Below are 20,260 nucleotides of genomic sequence, written 5' to 3'. Positions count from 1 at the left end.
AAAAGGCTTATGGGAGTAGATAAGCCCACATAAGCTCAAAATAAGCCAATCCAAACAGGACCAAAGTCTATGCGGGAAGCATACAATAGTGAATTTTCCAATCCACAGAATGCAGAAAGCCCAAAAGAAATCATTAAAAGCAAGATTCACACACAAAATTGAAAAAAAAAAGACATGCAAGAATCAATACTTTTCAAGCATAAAAAAATTTAAACCTCAAGATCATTTGAGTATCTCTAGCATAAAAAATAAACTTCATCTTAATTTTCCTTTCTACAAATCAAACCCAAAAGGATTTTAGAATCATAGCTTGTTGTACGTATAATTTATTTTAATAGGGAATATAATCAAACACTAAGTATGCGTTATTTGTTAAAACAAAAAAAAATCAAAAACCCTTTGATAAGAACACAATGCAAACAAAATGTCTAGAATGAAAAAGGAATATAAAAATAAAATAAAAGTACATGATCTAAACAAAAATAATCCAAACAATTACTAAATCCATCAAACTTAAAATCCAAAATTCACAACAATGCAAGATATATTTGATTTCATACATCTCGAGGAGAAGTAAAAAATACGCAATAGCATGCTTTCAACTTGAATCAGACGATTTTTGTTGAGTTGCATCATTGTTGTTCTATGAAACAAAACATTGAAAATAATATGAAATAACAAATATTAAATATGATTTTTTTTGCACATTTTGCTTGTGAGCAAATAAAAAAAGTGAAGTAATGGAGACATATTTTACGGTACAAATATTAAAATAAAATATAAAAGAACTTAACTTTTTTCAAACTTGAAAATTTTACTCCAATAATATCTGAAATAAATTGACATAATCAATAAATCAAAAGGTGGTAGAGATATAAATTTTTAGAAAGAAATGAAAATAGTAAAATTTGAAGATTACCTCAATCTTTTGGTAGATCAATTTTGTTGAACGGGAGTAAAAGTTGTAACTCGTAAAATTCAAATGAAAGAACACACATAGAAAGGAGAATATGTTAGAGGAAAAAAATGAAAGAGAGGAATAGTATCAAAGCAGAAGAGACAGAGAAGGAAGAGAGAATGACTTAGGATAGAAAGAAGGAAAAGAGAGAAGGATTTGGAAAAAAGTGAATTATGATTAAAAAAAGGAGAATTTGAATTTCAAAATAATATAATTTGCCTCCACATTTTGGGAATGCTTGCTCTTAGAAGCAATGTTAATTTACTGATTACGAAAATGCCCTTATTGGAGGGTAAATATGTAAAATCACTACTATATTTTTTTGTTAGATAGATAGTAAATTTGATCATGATTCAATTTCCCAAAAGCAAAGTTAAATCTTCTATGAGATTCCATTTGTTTGACTGATGTTGCTCGCCGCATGGAGAAGATGAATAAGATATGAAAATTTATAAGAAAATCTCAAAGGGTTTGTACGCTATTGATTTTGACAGAATAAGGGCACTTGTAAAAAATCTAGAGAGTTATGTTTGTTCTTCATGTCTTCAATTCCTTATATAAAGGAAAATCTAAGAGATGTTGAAGAGTGCCAACACATAAATTTGAGCCTTTGAGAAACTTGATCAAAGACGTTGGAATGTTTCTTGATTTGGTTAATGATGTTGAAATGTCATTTGAAATTCATTTGCTTCAAATGAAATTATTCGTTTCATTTCATTTGTCCTTGAATTGTTTTGTTTGTTTCTGCACGTGTTTAGAAGAAGATAAATTATACTATCAGAGTCTGATAATGACCTTCCTACAAAAGACGACAAAACATGTTAGAGGCTTTTGATGCTGACATGCCTTTTGAGTTTGAGAGTCTTCATAAGCTTCACTCCTTCAAAGTCTTGACAACTTCAGAGTTACTTCCAAGTCTCCAACTTCTCTATTGTATTAGACGCTATTAGATGTGCTCATAACTTTGTTCTTTCATAACAAAAACTTCATTAACAATTTAAATTTAATTATATGGTCCTGCACACTTGAAATCATATTAACGTATTAACGTATCAAAAGAAACTAAAAGTAAAACCACACAATCAAAAGTGGAAGGCGGGTTGGAAAAACCCCTTTTTGTTGCTCTGGTCCCACTCCTTACCTCATGAACCATCAGGTTTTTGAATGAATAATTATGGATCAAAATAAGCTTTAAACAGGCAAATATTATCACAAAACATGCATGGGGCGCATGACCCCTTGAGCTGGGCGTGTGGCAGAAAAACAATTTTTTTTTTTTTTGTGAACAACGTATGCACAAAGCGCATGGTTTCATGCGTGGGGTACATAGACCAATGCATTTTTCTTGTTGTGTAGACTTTGGGATACACGTGGCGAATGGGTCTATGCGCAAGGTAATTATAGGGCAAAATTCTTTGTTTTCTTCCTTCTTCATGTGCTTTTCATCGTTGATATGATTTAAGACTTGTGATAAAAAATTTCTCAGCTGTTTTGTCTACAAATCTTCATTGTAATTAATCCTCAAACTTTGATAACTTCCATGAGATGTCTTGACACCTTTTCTAAACAAAGCATACAACCTGAGTCAAAGTTCAAGATGTTGGGTTTGGATCAAAGTTTAAGATAGTTTGTTTTGAACCAAGATACTTTGTCAGGATCAACACTAAAGAATACCATATGAAACAACAGTCAAGAACACTTCATTTGAATCAAGCTCCAAGGATCCATCAACAAAATCACTCCCTAACAAATATTAGTTTTAAGATCAACCTCATTTGTATATGATTAACAAACTACTACATTTATCATCATCCACATCCACTACGATAATTATCCATATCAACTACATTCATCATTCACTGCACCCACTCATGTCTCAAAGTCCACTACAACATCGTCTAGTCATTAAGCTCCAACCTGTATCATATAGAACTCTTTGAGTGTTTTCCACGTGTTAGATTGTTTGTTAGCTCATTTTAGTGTTCATATATAGTTTTGGGTTAATGGTGATTTACCCCCTGTAATATAGGGCAATTTTGGTTTTCTCTCTTGTAAAATATTTTTTTTTTATTTATCCCCTGTAAATTTTTTTTTTTTGGAATACTCCCTTAATAGGTCATAAAAAAACAAAAAATTCTGCCAAAAAAAAAATAAAGTCGTTTTTTTATAACCTATTAGGGGGTATTCCAAAAAAAAAAAATTTTACAGGAGCTAAATCAAAAAAAATATTTTACAGAGGAAAAAACAAAAAATAACCTATATTACAGGGGGGTAAAACACCATTAACTCTATAGTTTTTAATTTGTGTGCTTTCTGTGTGGTAGCCCGTTTGTTAGCTTAGCTCGTTTGAGTGTTCGTGGTTAGAAACTTGTTTGTATGTTTGTCTATTTTTGTATAATTTTATAATTCATTGTTTTGCTTAGAATCTTATAACTTTCGTGATAAAAATAACATGTTATTTTACCATTGACAATATTTTTTTTAAAAGATATACTTAATTTTGATTTTTTTTGAAGGAATATACTTAATTTTGATATTTTCACAAATATTCAAAATATAGTTAATTTTGTACTTCTTCCGTCTTATTTTTAATAGTTGTTTTAAGGTTGTTTACGGGTTTTAAAAAAATGATTAGTTGTGTTGATTTTAATGGTAAAATTAATATCATTTATTAAAACATCCATATTAATTGTTGTTAACGTAATAGTTAAGTTGGATGAAATTCAATAAATTAAATAAGAGTATATTAGTGGAAAAATAAATAAATGTTGTATTTGTATTATAAAGTGACAATTATTTTAAGACAGAAAAAAATGATAAAGTAATAATTAAAATGAGACAGGACGATATTAAAAGGAGATATTATGGAGGTTTAGAAAAATTTCTTTGATTAATTGCGACACTATTTGTTTTAAAAATGGAAAATGGAGGTTTGTGGGTTCGAAGGATTAAAGGGTTTAACTTGTTATTACTTGGTAAATAGTGTTGGAAGTTGAAGGAGGAAATAAGGAGTTTGTGGAATAGAATTTTATCTCCAAAGTATGGAGAGGAGGGTGGCACTATTAGAAGGGGATAGTTTTCTTCAACGTGATGGAATAATTTATTTAGTATTCGAAGTAGAGTGGGTGTGGGAGTAAGTAATTGGGTGGGGGATGACACATACACTTTATTTTGGTGTGTTCCATGGTTGGATGGAGGGGTTCTGAAGGACACATTTAATCGTCTTTTTACTTTAGCAAATAACAAAATGGCAACTGTCAGGTACTTTCAGTTTAGGTTGAGGGGATGGTGGTGAGACTTTGAAATGGTGACGGCGTTTCTTGCCTTAGGAGGAAGAATTACTTTATCCTTTTGTTTTGTTGGCTAATGTTAGTGACATGTAGATCTGAGAGCTTCATGAATCTTCAAAATATAATGTTTCTTGTGCTCATAACTACTTGCTTACAATGGACCAACATATCACCGTTGATCGCATAAGGATATTCTATTAAAAGTCAATATTTTTGTTTGGCGTTTGTTACGTAATCATTTAACAACTACAAACAACTTAGTCAAGTGAAAGCTGCTTCAACCAAGTGCTACCTTATGTGCGGGCAACTGTGGCAAGGAAAAGGATATCAACCATCTATTTTTGTCTTGCGACTTCTTTGGAAAAGTTTGGACTGGTACCTATAATTGGTTATGTTTAACTACGGTTCATCCTGCTCAAGTTTCCGACCATTTACTTCAATTTGGTGGAGGCTTCTCAAAGAGTAGCTGCATTGTTCTTCGTTCAATCTGGCTTACTTGCGTTTGGACCATTTGACACGAAAAAAAATTCAAGAGTTTTAAAACAAAAGGGGAAATCTCTTCGGCATCTCCATGAGAAAATAAAGCTACAATATTTTTTATGGTTAAAGGCAAATCACCCAAATTTTACTTTTAACCGTCACACATGGTGGCTGAACCCTCTGTTGTGTGTGGGTGTAACCATGTAGTCTTTTTCTTTTTTTTGTATTACTTTTAGATAGCTTGTTTTTTGGCTATTTTTTTATTTCGTGCAACGATAGATTTTTGATGTAATTGTTGCATTTTTCTCTTAGTCTTTTCTAGCACTTCTTATGCGGGATCGGCTATGAAGTTCATTTAATATATTTCACTTTATTTTTTTATTTTTTCTGAGAAGAGATATTATGTGTATGTTTTTATATGAAATACACGTGTATGATTTTAAAAATGACTCAGAAGGAGGGGCCAAAAGCCGATGGGTGTCCTTGCTGCTGGTTGTGATAATTATAATATCAATCAAATCATGTGACTCATAATAAATAGTTTTCTTTCATGCTAATTATACATTTTCTTAAAATCGACTTCGTTTTCGTTTTTTTATGCTGTTATTTACAATGAAAACACAGGTACTTTACACCTCAGATTTTTTAATTTATTTTTATTATATTTGTCGTTTTTATTGAAATCGTGGAGTTCAATTGAATAATGATGTTCAAGAGATATGTTTGGAAGTATCCAAATTAATTTATTTCTAATGAAATTGATTTTTTATTTAACTTAATTTAGTCAGGAACGAACTTTGAATACCTAGATTCATATTATTTATTTATTTTTTTTTATAAAAATGGAGAATTCAGACAAAAGAAAAATATTTATCATCTGCAATTACAATAAAGATTGTGTTCCAAGTTCAAGAATCATAATAATATCTAGCCACAACAAAAACACAATAATAATAATAATCTTATTTGATGTATTTATTTTTTGGCTAAAATATGGTTTTAGTCCCTGCAAATATGCCTCGCTTTGGTTTTAGTCCCTGTAAAAAAAAAAAAATTGTTTTTGGTCCCTGCAAAATTTTTTGTTTTTGAAAATAGTCCTTGGAGGGACTATTTTCAAAAACAAATTTTTTTATAGGGAACTTTTTAAAAAATAAAATATTTTGCAGGGACCAAAAATTACAAAATGGGTCCAGTCATCTTGTGCCACGTATGCGAATCATCACAAAAATGGGGTCAGGGACTATTTTAAAAAACAAAAAATTTTGCAGGGACCAAAAACAATTTTTTTTTTTTACAGGGACTAAAACCAAAACGAGGCATATTTGCAGGGACTAAAACCATATTTTAGCCTTATTTTTTTATCATGTTCTTGATTTCGTCATGACTTTTATTTGATTGCACATAGTGTGCTCAAATAGATTAATGTGAATGCCATTGTTTGATTTTATCATATTTTTAAATATAAAAGGAAAACCTCAACCTAAATTTGTTCTTAAAACAAAAATCGACAATATCAGACATTTGATGAAAAGCGACCCTTGTTCATAGCTATTTTTACAATTAGAAACTGTTTGTTTGCTATCAGAATCTTGGCCTAGGGTTAGAGAGCTACTGAGCTGGAGTACAACCATTTTGGCTAAAAGCTATCATCGTTTCGATGTGGCAACAATTATGGGGGAACCATTTTAACGAGTTTCATTTGGTTTGTTTGAATCAAAAAAGTAAGAAGTCGGTGAAACAAACACTCCCAACATTTTTAACCTTGCACGGTTAATAGTTCACCATTCATATTCTACTAAGAGTGATAAGGGTCTATCTATGAAACTTTTTAGAGACCTGTTTAGAATGTCCCGGTATGTAAACATATGCTTAGCAACAAAAGAATAAGACGTTAAGGATTTGATGGTAACCTCCATTAATGGTGAGGGCAAGACTTTGTGTGCTGTCCGTAGTACAAGTACTAGTAAAAACACATCTGGTGAGGGTCTCTTAGTAAGAGATTTTTCAAGGGTCTATTTCATATTTTTGGAGGGTATATATTTTGTAAGAATTTATTTTTAAAATGTGAAAATTACTAGCTATATGACAAAATTGTGAAAAACCTTTTGGGGCCAGTGAATTCCTTATCGAATTTAAAAGAATGGCTGCTTCCTGCCGACACCTTTTTCTTTCCTAATTGATATTATTTTTTCTGTTGTGGGGATTCCAAATTGAGATATGTCATCACAAATAAGGAAAATTGATCGTTATTGTGTGTGCCACGTTTTCAATAACTTTCCATTTTTGGTTTTTCATTGGCACAGACACATGGTATCGTTTGTAGAATTCTAGGTCACGTCTTAATTATGTGGACCTGATCAGGTTGCATGTGCATGGAAAAAATGGTACCAATACTTACTTGCTCTATTGTTTTTGTTTCTGATCTTAATTATTTTGCTCTTGATAATGCCCCAACCAAAAGGTCATTGACAAAAGAAGGGGAAAACGACAACAATTTTTCTATTGCAAATTTTAACGTAAGTGAGGTGACCATAATATTTGACATAAGAAAGTAAATAAATTTGATATATGACTCATATTTAAGGTTTTAGCTCCTCTGGTGATTTTTAAAGGAGAAAATTCAAACTTTTAAATGATAATCCATTCTTTTTAAATTATTTTATCTATCTACTGTTTTTGTTTTTCCCATTTAGCGTGAAATTCATTTATTTTAGTTTAGTTTATTTCATCATGAGCTAGTAGAACTACTCTGTCATTTTTTTTTTTCCTTCCAACTAAATAAGTAGGTAGGGTTTTTCCTCTTGTGTTTACGTAATAATGTATAAAATTCACTTCATTTATTTCTTGTATATGTTATATCTTCTTTTGATGTAAATGAATAGTTACTTCAAAAGTTCCTTGATATTTTCCTTGTGCACATCAAAGAAAGATATTTCCGTCATGATGTTTATGAAGTAAACATTTCGCAGAAAGTTACTTGAAACTAAAATTTCACACAAGTCTTAAATAATAAAATGGCTTTTCTATTAGCCAATATGTTAAAGACTCTCACATGGTATATTGTGTTTGTTGCAGTGGACTCCATACTCCCTCCGGTCTCAAATGTAAGCAATTTTTCACATTTTAGGTTCATTCAATAAATGATGTATGTGGTCCATATTATAGACCACATACATCATTTATTGAATGAACATAAAAAGTAAAAAGTTGCTTACATTTGAGACCGGAGGGAGTACTTTATTTCGATCAAACATAAGTAAACTAATGTCCAATGAAAATCGCATAAAGTTTAGTGTAATCATATCGTGTTGGTGTTAAATGCCAACATGAGTCCGACACGGAAACACTCATGATTTGAAGAGTGTTTATGTTTCATAGGCGAGGATGAATTAATTTTTGGTCTTCTGCAAGGTTCTTCGTTGACATTGATAGTACAAGAAAACAGCATAAAGAAAATCATAGTGGAACATGAAGGTTAAGCTTTTTACATGGAAGTAAATATGAGAGACTTTCATCGGTTTGATCCATTGCTATGTTGTTAGATAATTTGCCGCAAACCACTACATGCAAAAGTGCCCTAGCATTTCAAGGACAAGAAGAACAATGTCTCGGAGTTGACGTGTCTTGTATTATCCAAAAAGAAAAGAAAGGAAAATAATTTGATGTGTCTTCTTGCATTAACGTTGGGTGAAGAAGGAGCCAAATGCACTTTTCCCTTTTTTCAGATAAGCTGTGTTAAACACATGTGATGAGCCACTTATGTTGGATTGGATGGCCCATGAAGAAGCCTCGATTCTACACTTTTTCATATCATACCCCCACGATTTAACAAATATCTACCTTTTTTTTATGTGGCAAAAATCTTATTTTACCCTTTTGAATTTTAAGTACCTTTTTTCGAGATGAAATAAAAACATGAAATGATTTAAACAATGATCTAGATTTTAAGTACCTTCAATCTTATTTCGTTTGTTTTTATGATTTCGTCGTCTTTACACGACTCTGTTTGTTTTGATTTTATGTCTTTGTGCGATGTGTTTTTGATTTCTCGTTTTAGTGGGGGTGTTTATTTGATTCAGATTGAAAGATTAATTTTGATCAAGTGCATATTCAATCAATGACTTTGACGTCTTCAAACGTTCTCACGTCAGATTCAATCAATGACTTTGACGTCCTCAAACGTTAGTCACCATATTTTTCTCATTTTTTATGTGTTTTTTGGAGTATGTGCGGACCACTAGACCAATATCAACAAAAAAATTAATCTAGCTCAACTATCAAAATATGTCAAAATTATTAGAGCAAACGACATGATCGAAGTTTTAACTCTCAACTCCTTTACTTATGTGTGTGAGCTTTTATTGTTTATTATAATTTTGTTTAATTTAAAAAACCAGTTTAACTCAAGCAAACCAAAACCAAGGAAAAGTTCATATCCCAATGAAACACAAGTAACCAAGAGGACTATCACACCAATTGTTTAGATCATAAGAAAAACCTTCATCCTTGCTAGAATTTTTTTTTTCATCTAACACCACAACCAACATTTAAATATGCCTCGTTTGCTTGCCGAAATAAGAGACATGTATTGTAACTATATCATATATCTTGTCTCAAATTAATGTTTAAAAGAGATAACAAGAAATTATAAGATGAGTTAAATTTATCATAAAACTTATCATATCCTATCTTCTTTGGTTAAATTTTTATCCTGAATATAAGATGAGTTAATTAGAAATCAACATGATATATGATAAGAAAATAAATTATTGATTTATTCTTATCAAACATATTTTAAAATCAATAGTATATCTATAAAGTAAAGTTTTTTATGTCACATATCGCTTTCATGTTTATTCTCAATATTTTTATTTTCTATTTTCTAAAACTAATATTTTATTTGACATAAATATCTCAACAAACTTCATATTTTACTTTGTTCTTATCAACTAAATATTTTATTTAAGTTTTCAATTTATTTTTAATATTTATGTAGCATAAATATCTCAACAAACTACTAATTATCTATACTTTATCTATAATTATGTACCATATATAAAGAGATAAGGGGCTTTGGGAAGATTTTTGGATGATTTTTTTATTATTCCAATTATACCTACAAACAAATTTTTCTATAATGATGTTATATTGTTGGAATTATTAAAAAGATAAGTTTTTTTTGTTATCATTGAAAATGATAAATATGTTTTTTTTTTTTAAAGAAAGATAAATATGGTTTGTTACATTTAAAAGTCACAAATATCTATACTTATATTTTAATCTATATCAAAATATTTATATAAATATCGTTTGTAATTTACACACAAAATTTCTACGAAATATTGATAATCTACACACGTTAGCGCAATGAAAACGGCGGAAAGATAAATACGTGAGTATTAATGGATATTTAACAAAACTCATATTATGTCGTTGTCTCATTCATGGTATATAGACGTTAGACGAGTATTAATGGATATTAAAGTGTTTATTAATATTTTCAAATTTTAACGAGTAAAATGATTTTTTGTTAAAAAAATGCATAATTATAAAACAATTGAAATTATGTAGAATTTATTAATGAGAAATGCTAGGAACACTCTCTTTCTAGCACTCTCTCTAACACTCACTCTCCTATTGGATGAAACTCATGTGGGTCTCACCATTTTATGTGGGATCAATTTCCAATGTGTGGTACCCACACGTATTTCACCCAATAAAATAGTGAGTGTTAGAGAAAGTGTTAGAAAGAGAGTGTCCATAACACTCCTCTTTATTAATAGATAGAGTACATCAGTGATCATCAATGACAAGGAATTGTTCAGTTGAAATTATAATTATGAAATTATGCATAATTATAAAACAATTATAAAACATAATTTCAATTGTTTATTATAAAACATAATTTCAATTGTATTATAATTCTACATAATTATAAATTTCAATTGATCACTAAAATTCTATCAAACATACATAATTTCAATTGTATTATAAATTCTACATAATTCTACATTAATAAATTCTGCATAATTTCAATTGTTTTATAATTATGCATAATTTCATAATTATAAAACATTAGTGAAAATTGTAAAATGATCGGTAATGTTTATTATCTAATGATCTATTATGAAAGGATAATTTCAATAGTTTATTATAAAGCATAATTTCAATTGTATTAAAGTCTTTGTAACTTCAAGAGAAATTGTTCAAATTCTAAAATGATCATTAGTGACACAATTATTAATAATATTAATTAATAATTATATAAGAATTTAAATATAATTTTGTTACAAGGATAATTTTGTCATTTACATATATCTTATGTTTATTTAGCTTCTTTTTTTTTTAAAAAAATAAATGATATTAATTAATTCATTCAAATAGATAGAGTACATCAATAAAATGCAAATTCGCTAAAAACAAAAATGATAAATCTGCGAACAATTTCACAGCATCCATGTTAATAGCATAAAACGACAAAGTACAAAAGCCTACACATATGACTATTTTCAAGCCTCCAGAATATCCATGTCTCAGGATCTGCAAATTAACGACGCCAAAGCATTGATTGAATTTGCACTTGATCGAAGCTGATCTGAAAATTTGAACCGAATAAATACTTGAACAAAACAAGAAAGACAAACAACGCTGCACAAAGACGACGAACAAAACAACGTCGCACTAAGAAGATGAAATCACAAAGAAAAGAAGAAATAGATGTGAGAATCACTTATTTCAATAAAAGGGAAAGAGAAAAACGAGTTAGAAACTAGGGTCAAAAATTGACCATAAATCACCTCTATTTGATAAATGAATGAGAAGAAACTAGGATTTTGATGACGACTCACAAGAGAGAAAAATGGAAGAGAGAGTGAAACATTATAGATTTCTAGATGATAATTTTATTCAGCTTATCAAACATATATAATAGAACTGTTTATTTACTCAAGATTTTTGAATAAAAAATTGTTTATTTAGTGGTTCAAATGGATTATTTTTTAATTTAGCTAAAACTATTTAAATACTTATTTATTTATTAAATATTTTTGTTAATTCATAAAATTTTAAAATTATTCCCTTAAAAAAATTAATAATTATTTTTAAAAGAAATATAAGTAATAGTTTCATAAATATAATTTTGTTATTTAAATATGATATATATTATACTATGTCAATATGAAGTTTGCATTGAAATGTAAAACATGATAAAATAATGGTATCATATGGTTATTATTATGTACTTTCAAACACATGATATGATAATTGTTTATCGTTGTCTCTATATATTGTCCAAACCATCAAACCAAACCCAATTGATATTTTCATCAATTTGAGATATATGCTGCTCTAAAACATTGAAAAAAAATGAGCAGATCGATATTTTAATCTTGACACATTATTTAACAATTATCACAACTAAACAAATTTTTTTGAAGGGAAACAATATCGTTTAAGACAAGGAAAATAAATTCTTGTTCTATGCGCTTGTTTTATGTGTTTGTCTAGTAGGTTCCCAGCAACATTCACTTATACTTGCAAGTTGCAACTACCAATTTTTCTACATGTGATTCATCCTCTAGGACTATGTAATGTTAATGTACATACGCGTAGTTTAATGTTTAGTCAAAATCAATCGAAAGGAAAAACTGCACGCCTAGTGGTTCATTTGTCTGCCATGATAGTTGCTTAAGGTCTTGTTTTCAATATCACTTCACTTTGTGTATAGGTAGTATAGCTTTGTTATGGCCCAATTAACCAACCTAGTATATACCTAAATACTATGATGTTTTTATGAAAAAGAAATACATGCACCAAGGAAGCTAGCTCTGGGTGGGGTCTTCGGCCTTTGCAGTTGAGCAAGTTGGACCTTTTCTAATCCAACTCTAGATTTTTATCATGTCATTGTTTTGTTTAGACTATAACTCATCTTTAGATCCCAGCAAAAGTTTGAATTTTTCTTTTTGATGTTTTACCATGTATTCAAATAATTATAACTCAAAATATAAATTTTACCATGGTACTTTACAAGATATTTACCTACATTAGCATATATTTCACATTGAATATCTTGTGTATAAAAATTTGGTTACCAACATAGTAGAGCTAACAATTACAAGTGTTACTGAGTGAGAAAAAGACCCTACTCTAACCTGTAACTAAATTTTTGGTCGGACCAATTCCTTAGACATTAATATGTCTCGAACGAACCTTGTATTTTGCGGGTCAAATGGAAAAGACACCGGAGAAATTTTAAGGTTGAGTTAGGTCCTGTTGAAGCAAGCCCTACTTTAGTCCTTTTAAAATTGACACTGCATGTAAATATACTATATATATATTGTGATCATAATCATTTTCAGTTACTGTTATACTTCGGTAATTGCAACAAGGGTACATAATTGCATTAGTTTTAGCTTTAATCAGCAGTCAACCATGCTGCTTTACTGGGAATTCACTATTACTAATGATGAATGTTCTCAAAAAAGCATGTTAGTGGTCAAACAAAAGCTTTCAGGTGCCAAATACACCATTATTTCCACAACATCATCTTACTCTATATGGTCAGTTTCATTTGACATATCATTTTTTTACTAATGAATTTCTTCTACCTTTTTCTACTTTACACAGAAAATTTAAAAGTAGTGGTGGCAGTACTAGTAGCATAATAGAAAGAATATGTGAGTGGATAAAATTTGGCATTCATAAATTCTATTTAAACTTTTACAGTACCATTGTCTATCTGTTGAAGGCTGAAAGAATAATGGCACTGGCAGATCATAAAGTCATAAACAGTCATTGAGAATCTACATTGGGAAAAAGGGTCAGTTTTAGCACATGAGATGAGACTTGGCATAAAGACTGACTTGTTATAGTAAATTAAAAAGTAAACAAAATTTATCATGGTCAAATTACTGCAGATAAAGTTGGTTTGTAAGTCATGGTTTTGGTTCTGAGTTAAAAGGCCAGATCCATAAAATCGTTGATATCACACCACAGACTATTTTTTTTAATCAATGCATAGATTAATACAGGAGTTAGAGTATAACCAAAATGAGTGGTAAAACTCTCTCAAGAGATTTAATATTGTTGCATTCTACAATGTGGATTCAAATCCAAAATCTTTGGTTAATTTGGAAGAAATTACTTAGCATCTCATTTAAATGTTCTTTGCTATCACATACTATTATACAATCAAGAGGCTTAGACAAAAATAGTTTCCCCATTGTAACAGTGTCACAATCTCAATCGTCAAATCTTAAGTCAATGTTGAAAATTGTTTAAAGACTAATTTTATGATCTAAACTATCCGATCTCAAATCACCTGTCAAAATGATTCAAAAAAATCACCGGTCAAAATTGGTTACAGCATGTAATTGCTTAGATTTTTGTGTAAAAATTTGGCTGCAAGTCCTCTCAAAAAAAAAAAAAAAATTGGGTCCAAGTTTGGACCTATCTCATTTAATAACATAATAAAAACAAGCTACGGGCCTATCCTAGCTACATTGCTATTGAGATTCTCTTGAGTGATGACCTGATCCACTATTATTAATACTTCCTCCAATCCTTATTATTAGAAACAATTAACTTTTTTTTATTTATAAAATAATTAATATATTTTATTGTAAATATAGATTAAATACATCATTTATACAATGAATCTAAAAAATAATTTTTTCTTATAGTAATAAGGACGGGAGGGAGTATTATAATAAGTATAAATCTTTTGAAAAATTAAAATTGAAAAGCCACTTTTTTTCGAAAAGAATTATTCGTCTCAGCTAATGATAATATTTGTTGTACTTCAAAGGGATTTAAAATGTACAAGAATATGACAGAGAGACAGAGAATTAATAAGAGGAAAAAAATTCAATTTTGAACAAATTAATACTAGAAACTTCACACTTTTAATTCTAAATCAAAACATAAAAACTCCATTAAAATGCAACAGCATTTCAAAGGAAAAATGTCTTTTTTTTTTCTTTCTACTTTTACAGGGAATTTTCTACACTCACTCACTCACTATGTTGCTGGAAAGTGTTACTCTTTATCACCACAAACTTCAACTTTTACACCAAATTGAGAACAAATCCTAGCATCTTCTGCACCATTCTTTGAATTAAAATGTTGCTGAGACTGTTTACAATGTGCAATAGCTCCTTCAACTGAACCTTCCACCTCATAATTAGCACTAATACTCCTCTTAAACAATTGTAAATCATAATTACCCGATGAACTAAACGAAAAAGACGAAGAATTTGAAGATGACCCGGATGAAGATGTTGACAAAGATGAAACCTTGTTGCTACCACAATGTCTTTGAACCACTCCAGAGAAAGATTTCCTATGGTTGACAAAATCATCTTCAACCATGTCTCTTTTAACTTGTTTCTTATTTTCCTCACAAAAAACCTCAAATGAGTTTTTGTTTTTGCTTTTAATTCCAACCTTGTTGTTAGGATCACTAGCACATGCTTTCTCTGAACAACTAGTTTTGTTGAACAAAGATTTAAGATAAGCTTTTGAAGCTTTGAGTTTCTGACCAAACAATAACTGATTCATCATTTTCAGTTTCTTAGGCCAAGATTTATTCTTTGGTAAATCCCTTACAACAAAACCATTCATTTCAAATGAGTACTCATCTGGACTCACATCACTGCTAACTCTGCATGATTCTGAACCTGAAATATTGCAGGTTTCAAGAGTGGTGTAACTAGCAAAAGTGGGAGGTGTGAAAGGAAAAGTGTTATCTTCTAAATTTGTGTTTTCTAGAAGCTTTTGAACCATTTGAAGACGACGAGGGAGGTGAAGAGGGAGGAGTTTTCCTTTGTAGAAGAGATCATCAGCAGGGGTAGTTTTGGAATTTTTTTCATTTGAGATAGAACTACTCATTTGGAATTCAAACTCTCTGGTATTCTTTGGTGGAGAACCAAAAGAATAAGAGAAGAAGTGTGAGGGAGAACATAGTTCCATGTCAATGTAGTCTTCATCTACATGAACCAAAGTGACTTGTTTAGTGGCCATTTCAATTTTCATTTGTGATGATGGTTTTTCTCTATTTGTGTTTGTTGGACTTAGAAATGTGGAGATGCCTATTGGAAATTGAGCTTCCTCAAGGAAAGAGAGAAGAGAAGGGAATTATTTGAATTGAATGATGGATGTTTGCCAAACATTGTATTTATAGAGCTTGAGTAAATAATTATTTTACTCTTTGAATATGGGAAACAATATCCACGTGGTTAGCTTGTTTGATTTTTGTACGCGTTTTTTGTTGGATAGTTCGATCTTTAGTCCTTACATATATTTTCCATTAAAAATGTCAGGGGTGATTCTAAGGGTGGGCGGAAGGGTGGCAGTTCAGGGCACTATTTTTTTAGGGGCACAAAAAGATATCGATGTATATTTTTTTAATTCACTTGGATTAATTCAATTTAAAATATATTGTTAGAGAACTTTTATTATAAATAAATCTTTTGCAACAAAAAATACAAGAAGAAATATATTGGAGTAATTAAAAGAGCATTATTTTATTGTTTCGTTTAAAACACCAAAAATCTTAAGACCGACCTTAAATATTGTCTTTCTATTTTTTCATCAATAGGAATCAAATTTAATACCTTAAAGTTTACAATATTCACACATTGTGCGCACGATTCTCCAGATACGAAATTACCCGTAGAAAATGAATATATACAAAGATATTTTTGTAATTTTAATTCATTCAAGAGCTATACGACACATTCTCACACATCTAGATTTAGGGATCAAAATGTATTATTTATAAAATATCAATGTTATCACCTCTCAAAAATCATAGTTATCACATCTGTCTTCACGTTACTCTTTTTTTTTTTTGTTGTTTTGTTTTGAAAACCTCTTCTATTCAACCATTTGAATTACCTCAAAGTTAATGTTAAGAGAAATATCTATTTTTTAAACTAATCCTATGTATGTTGCTTTCCAAGCATGAAATTCATGTATTATTGAAATGTTTAATCTTTATCTTTCCGTTACTAAACAGTCATTTCCTTAATGATTTATTCATTCTTTGTCTTTTTGTGTGTATTCAAATGCTAATCAACTGTTGGCTCCCCGAACAATATGCGTAAGTGTGAATAATTCCAAACAATGGAACAGTTTAAATAATCCAAAGTTTAGATGAAATTCAAATTTGCGGTCCTAAGACATGCAAAGATAATCTAAGAAGTTTTTTTTTTTTTTTTAAAAAAAATTTCTCAATTGGGCGTATACTTCTGAGGCACTATGAATGGCCAATGGATATAGATGTAGTTACCCGCACTGCTTGATATTGTCAAAGTAAAGAATAAAGAGAGTAATGATGATCCTTGAAAGTGTTTTGATTGCTTTCCCTATCCTTTTTCTTTTCTCCTTTTTTCTTTTTCTCTTTGTTTATAAGTTCAATCCACGTTGTAATTCTTATTTTTCCACAATACTTTTTTTTTTTTAATTTTTTATCAATGCACTAAAATATAAAAGACATGAGATACCTAAACCAATCCAAGAGAGTCATAGTGGAGAACCTATGAAAAGAAAATCCAAATCTGTGCTACAAGACTACCATCTCTATGAAAGTTTGTACAAAATGATTGTTATTTCTCGTTAAACTTTTGCAATAAAACCAACTACTTTGTAGCTGTCAAGGCAACTTTGGAGGTACCCTTTTAGGCACGGGTTCTCATTGCGGCCAAGTGCTAGTCGGCTTTGCTTTGCTCATATGCTTCTTTTGTACAATACTTTTTTTTAATTGAATATCATTTATGTGTAATTATAGAGACTAATCTTTTAGATAGGACAAAAATGAATAGCAAGACTCTCGCTCGAGAGTTGTAACGTTGCATTCAGAGACATGCAAGGACATGAGTAATAGCAAACCCCCTAAATACATTTCCAGTCGAACTCATAACCATTGTTGGGTTATGATACGTTGTGTTCTACAATGAGGTTGTTACTATTAATATCATGATATGCTACTCTTTAACACTCAAATCAGATGAGCTACCTGACCCCCTCTAATGGGATGGTTGTTTGATCTAATGGTAATTAAAGTTACCGAGGATTTTATTTTGAAAATCAAAATGAATTCAAATCCCCCTCCATTTTGTTCAGAAGGTAGTTACGATGAAATGGATAACTGCATAAGAGAAAGGACATATACATAATAGAAAAGTTTCATATGTTGATAACACACAAAAACAGAAAGTATTTTCTCAACTTCATGAATTGTAAATTGAAACAGGGGTACATTAAAATGAAACGATCTCGATTTTCTTTAGAATTGTTTCCTATCATTACACATTCCATGTATGCTTTGGCAAATTATAGTTTTCCCTGCCATTACCTTGAATTTCAATTTTCATAAATATTTGAATTGCCCTGAAACGTATTTGTGGCTAAGAATGAATTGAAATGCAAATAGGGATACAATGGATTGAAATTCACATTTTGAAAAGTAACATGGCTATATATGGCATGCATTGTTTTGACTTTTGATGAAATAATTCCAAACAAGGAACACGAAATGAACACATAATTAATTGCAAGTATTGCAATTGTTAACGTCTCAAAGTTATCCTATTCAACCATTTGAATCACCTCAATTTTAATGTTAAAAGAAATACTCTATTTTTTAAACTATGTATATGTTGCTTTCCAAGCATGAAATTCATGTATTATTGTAATGTTGAATCTTTATCCTTTCCTTGCTAAACAATCATTTTCTTAATAATTTATTCATTCTTTGTTTTTTTGTGTATTCAAGAGTTAAATAACTGTTGGTTCCTCTAACAATATGCATAAGTGTGATTAATTCTAAACAATGAAACAGTTTAAATAACGGAAAGTATAGAGATTATTAAGCTTGACAAATTTCAATCATAATCATCGATTATTTTTCATGCAGTTTAAACAAGATGCATTTTAAAATATGCATAGATAATTAGTGCTACCAAGTGAATCTAAAAGATGGCCCAAAACCATGTGTAAGATGAATGCTTTCATAATTCTCAATTGTCCTGTTCCATTTGATTCTGATGTGTCAATGTACAAGTTAAGAATTCGCAACTCAAAGAAGATGTTGACAGACACAAACCTTGTTTTTATGGGGAGTTTCATTGAAACACATACTCAACATTACATTACATTCCAATTCATTCCATGACAAACAAAGTATGAACATAATGATTTATAGGCTAGATTGCACCTAGTGTCTCAGCAGGTACAGGATACATGTACTTGGGTGTGGTCTCAATGAAATGAATCTACACATCCACTGTCTAGTCCTCATATCATTATCTCAGATGTATGATATGAATGTGATAGCCTTAAAATCCTTAATCATTAAGTTAGAAAACACTAGGTTGTCCCATGAGCTTAATTCAGTTGGTAAGAATAATGCATAATATATATAAGATCTAGGATTCAAATATAGAAAATAGAGGGTGCTCCTAAAACAAAGGTTAGAAATTATAGCATGATTAGGTAAATAAAGATTATTGAACTTTGAAGTGGCTATATTAAATATTAGTACTAGCATGAAAGGTATATGGAACATGATATATGTCATTTTACCCAAAGGCTTCTCTACCACAATAGGTATCTTATATTTTTTTAGGGAGACACGTATTTTACAATTTGTATATTTGGTATGGTGAATCTCTAAGTATAAGAAATCCTAAAGGAGCAATATAATTTGTGAATGGATTTTTGCTTTTCCCCTTTTCCTTTTTTGCCTAATCTATAACTGACCAATTCTACATAATTCACTCTTTTGAAGGGTCTCTGTCCCTCTATCAATAGGCTTACAAGTAATTATTTTTTGGTCACCGTCAGTGAGGTGCTCATTTGACTAGTCCTATTTCTTAATGTAACTAGGAATTATTAGCATTAATCATCTTTGGCTTCTCCCTGTGTGTGTATTTTGGAATTCAAACTTGAGGTTTGACCTCATGCAAAAGTACAAAAAACAAGGCATTGGGATGTGATGTATAAGATGCTGCTAGGTAGAGGCTATTTAGGCCATAGGTTTAACATATTTCAGTTAATGGTAAACCATGAAAAGAGTTCAACGTGTGTTTCGAGATTGAGTAAAAATAATGGGTAGTTTAGAGCATCCACATCCATGCCATTTATTTGGATGGTATAAACGGATCTTACATAATATATAATATATTACTTTATTTTTTACAATTATTTAAATCACTCAATCACATTCTTTAAATATTCATACCACTCTTCTAAAATTTTAAAATGGGTCCCATCAAACATCACAATGTCTCTTACATTATATTTTATATTATTTTTTATCAAAGAAAACTGAAATGCTAAGGTTGCAATGCATTACCACGGTGCCAATTAAAAAGCTAACACAGTGCTATTGAGAAATGTGAAGACACGGCAAATTTCAGGCGATATTGATGCTCTTAAGAGCTCAACGTAGTAGTTTAGGACAGATCTCCATTTGTAAGTTGCCATTTTAGTAGATTCTCCCGCTTAGGATTAGAAATAAAATGAGTAAAGT

General features: G+C 30.2%; 1 protein-coding gene across 1 annotated transcript; it reads right to left on the bottom strand.

Annotated features, from left to right (window-relative positions):
- Nucleotides 1-14,573: 14,573 nt before the first annotated feature.
- Nucleotides 14,574-15,885, bottom strand: LOC25484081 (probable membrane-associated kinase regulator 4). The gene has a single exon (XM_013612836.3). It carries the CDS (start codon nucleotides 15,757-15,759, stop codon nucleotides 14,764-14,766), a length of 996 nt encoding a protein of 331 aa, XP_013468290.1. The 5' UTR covers nucleotides 15,760-15,885; the 3' UTR covers nucleotides 14,574-14,763.
- Nucleotides 15,886-20,260: the final 4,375 nt, after the last annotated feature.

This window comes from Medicago truncatula, chromosome 1 (genome assembly GCF_003473485.1).
Source record: "Medicago truncatula cultivar Jemalong A17 chromosome 1, MtrunA17r5.0-ANR, whole genome shotgun sequence".
NCBI lineage: Eukaryota > Viridiplantae > Streptophyta > Magnoliopsida > Fabales > Fabaceae > Medicago > Medicago truncatula.
The sequence above is the reverse complement of the archived record's forward strand: the minus strand, read 5'-3'. Positions and strand labels throughout refer to the sequence as shown.

Bases quoted from the DNA above. Each gene is read 5' to 3' on its own strand.
- LOC25484081 (XM_013612836.3), bottom strand. From the start codon at position 15,759: ATGAAAATTGAAATGGCCACTAAACAAGTCACTTTGGTTCATGTAGAT.